The sequence below is a fragment of the Myotis davidii genome, unplaced genomic scaffold (genome assembly GCF_000327345.1).
Source record: "Myotis davidii unplaced genomic scaffold, ASM32734v1 scaffold167, whole genome shotgun sequence".
Lineage (NCBI taxonomy): Eukaryota > Metazoa > Chordata > Mammalia > Chiroptera > Vespertilionidae > Myotis > Myotis davidii.
Window position 1 is genome coordinate 2,763,721 of NW_006300048.1, and position 1,849 is coordinate 2,765,569.

At 55.3% G+C, this 1,849-nt stretch overlaps 1 protein-coding gene across 1 annotated transcript in view; it reads left to right on the forward strand.

Moving 5' to 3' along the window:
* The window catches only part of CUL9 (cullin 9), a 38,085-nt gene that overhangs the window by 15,048 nt on the left and 21,188 nt on the right, over window positions 1–1,849 (forward strand). Inside the window, exons 14-16 of the mRNA XM_015572211.1 lie at window positions 6–233; window positions 517–607; window positions 742–913. Of these exons, the coding sequence (XP_015427697.1) occupies window positions 6–233; window positions 517–607; window positions 742–913 (491 nt within the window). The remainder of the gene's footprint in view (window positions 1–5; window positions 234–516; window positions 608–741; window positions 914–1,849) is intronic.

The window sequence follows — 1,849 nt, forward strand, 5'->3', positions numbered from 1 at the left end:
CGCAGATTGTCCATGAGCTGCTCCGCTTCCTGCACCGCCTGGCCTCGGCGCACAAGGACTATGCGGTGGTGCTGTGCTGCCTGGGAGCCAAGGAGGCCCTCTGCAAAGTGGTGGACAAGCACTCGGCGCTGGTGCTGCTGGCCGGCGAGCTTCGCGACTTGCTGACCGACTGCGAGAGGCATGCCCAGCTCTACAGCAGCCTCACCTCCAGCATCCTGGCTGGCTGCATTCAGGTGGGCCGGCTCGTGGGTACAGAGCGAAGGGAGATGGAAGGCAGAAGCAGGGGAAGGGATTCAGTGTGTCCCCCTTTGGCATCCCTGTTTGACATGAGCCATAGCAAACCTGGGGCATTTGTTTCCCAACCTTTACCTCACCGGCTCCTGTTCTTCCAAAGTCTGGGGAAAAGTGGGTTGAGTATCTGTTGCCCTTTGACTCTTTCTGACATATGTCTTTTACTTTGTTTGTTTTCCTGTTTTCTCCTCTCCCCCTTCCCTTTCTCTCCTGTTTCGGCTGCAGATGGTGCTGGGCCAGATCGAAGACCACAGACGAACCCACCAGCCCATCAACATCCCCTTCTTTGACGTGTTCCTCAGGCATCTCTGCCAGGGTTCGTGCCCCCTCTGCCTTCTCCTGGCTCCCACCCCAGCATCTGTTCTTCCCTTCTCTTCTGCTCTCCAGTGCCTTGCCTTTTTTCTCTCAACTAACCAGGCTGTGACCGCCACCCCCTCCCACTGCCCCCAGGCTCCAGTGTGGAAGTGAAGGAGGACAAGTGCTGGGAGAAGGTGGAGGTGTCCTCCAACCCGCACCGGGCCAGCAAGCTGACAGACCGCAACCCCAAGACCTACTGGGAGTCCAACGGGAGCACCGGCTCCCACTCCATCACCGTGCACATGCGCCGTGGTATTCTTGTTAGGTGCGCACACACCCACATGCACAGCCCTGTCTGAAATCCCTGAGGGACACACTCAAACCCATTCTGTGCAGTGAATAGTAGTCACATAGGTACAGAGACCCCCCCCCCCCCGAGCCTGGTGACGTGCTCCCCAGCAGGTACAGCTGTCACTTCCTGTGCTTGGTGTTGAAGATCAGCAACTCAGCCCCTCTTTCTGTGGGCATTTGTTTAACGTATCTCTGTGCCAGGCACTGTGCAATGGTGTGGAGCTACAAGGACAAGATGTGGGACCTGTCATCAGGGCACATGCAGTCTAGGTGGGGAACCAGGTCGACTAAGAGCGTAGAGTGAGAACATGGTCGACGTGTGCACTGGGCCACCAGCCCAGCCGAGGGCCGGAGAAGGCTTCCAGAAGGAGGGGTAGACTGAGCTGAGTTTTGAAGCAGAAAATGGCGAGATAAACAGAGGGCAATGGATATTCTAGGCAGAGGGACAGCATGTGAGCAAAATGGGAGTAAGAAACAGTGGTGTATGGGGGGAACTTTAAGTAAATGTATTTGGTTGGAATGAAGGTTATGTGTAGTGAAGCAGCAGGAGATGAAGCCAGGAAAGTAGGCTGAGCCAGATCACAGAGTTGTGTGAGCTTTATTCTGCAACGCGGGGGAGCCACTGAAGGGCTTTAAGGGAAGAGACAGACTGGATGTTTAAATTTAGAACACTCACTCTGGCATATGGGAGTTGAAAGGGTTATGCAGTGGTCTAGCTGAAAAGTGACGGCTGTCGGGAAGCAGAAGAGGGAGGGTCACAGTGACAGTGTCCGGTTGTGGCACTGGGGGGCGGGGTGGTGGTGGCAGTTTTCTTTCCCAGGAGAGAGAAGGTTTCTGAAGACATGATAGTTCCACTTTGAGGTGCCTTCCACTTTGAGGCATGACACGGAAATGGGACACACAGCAGGAA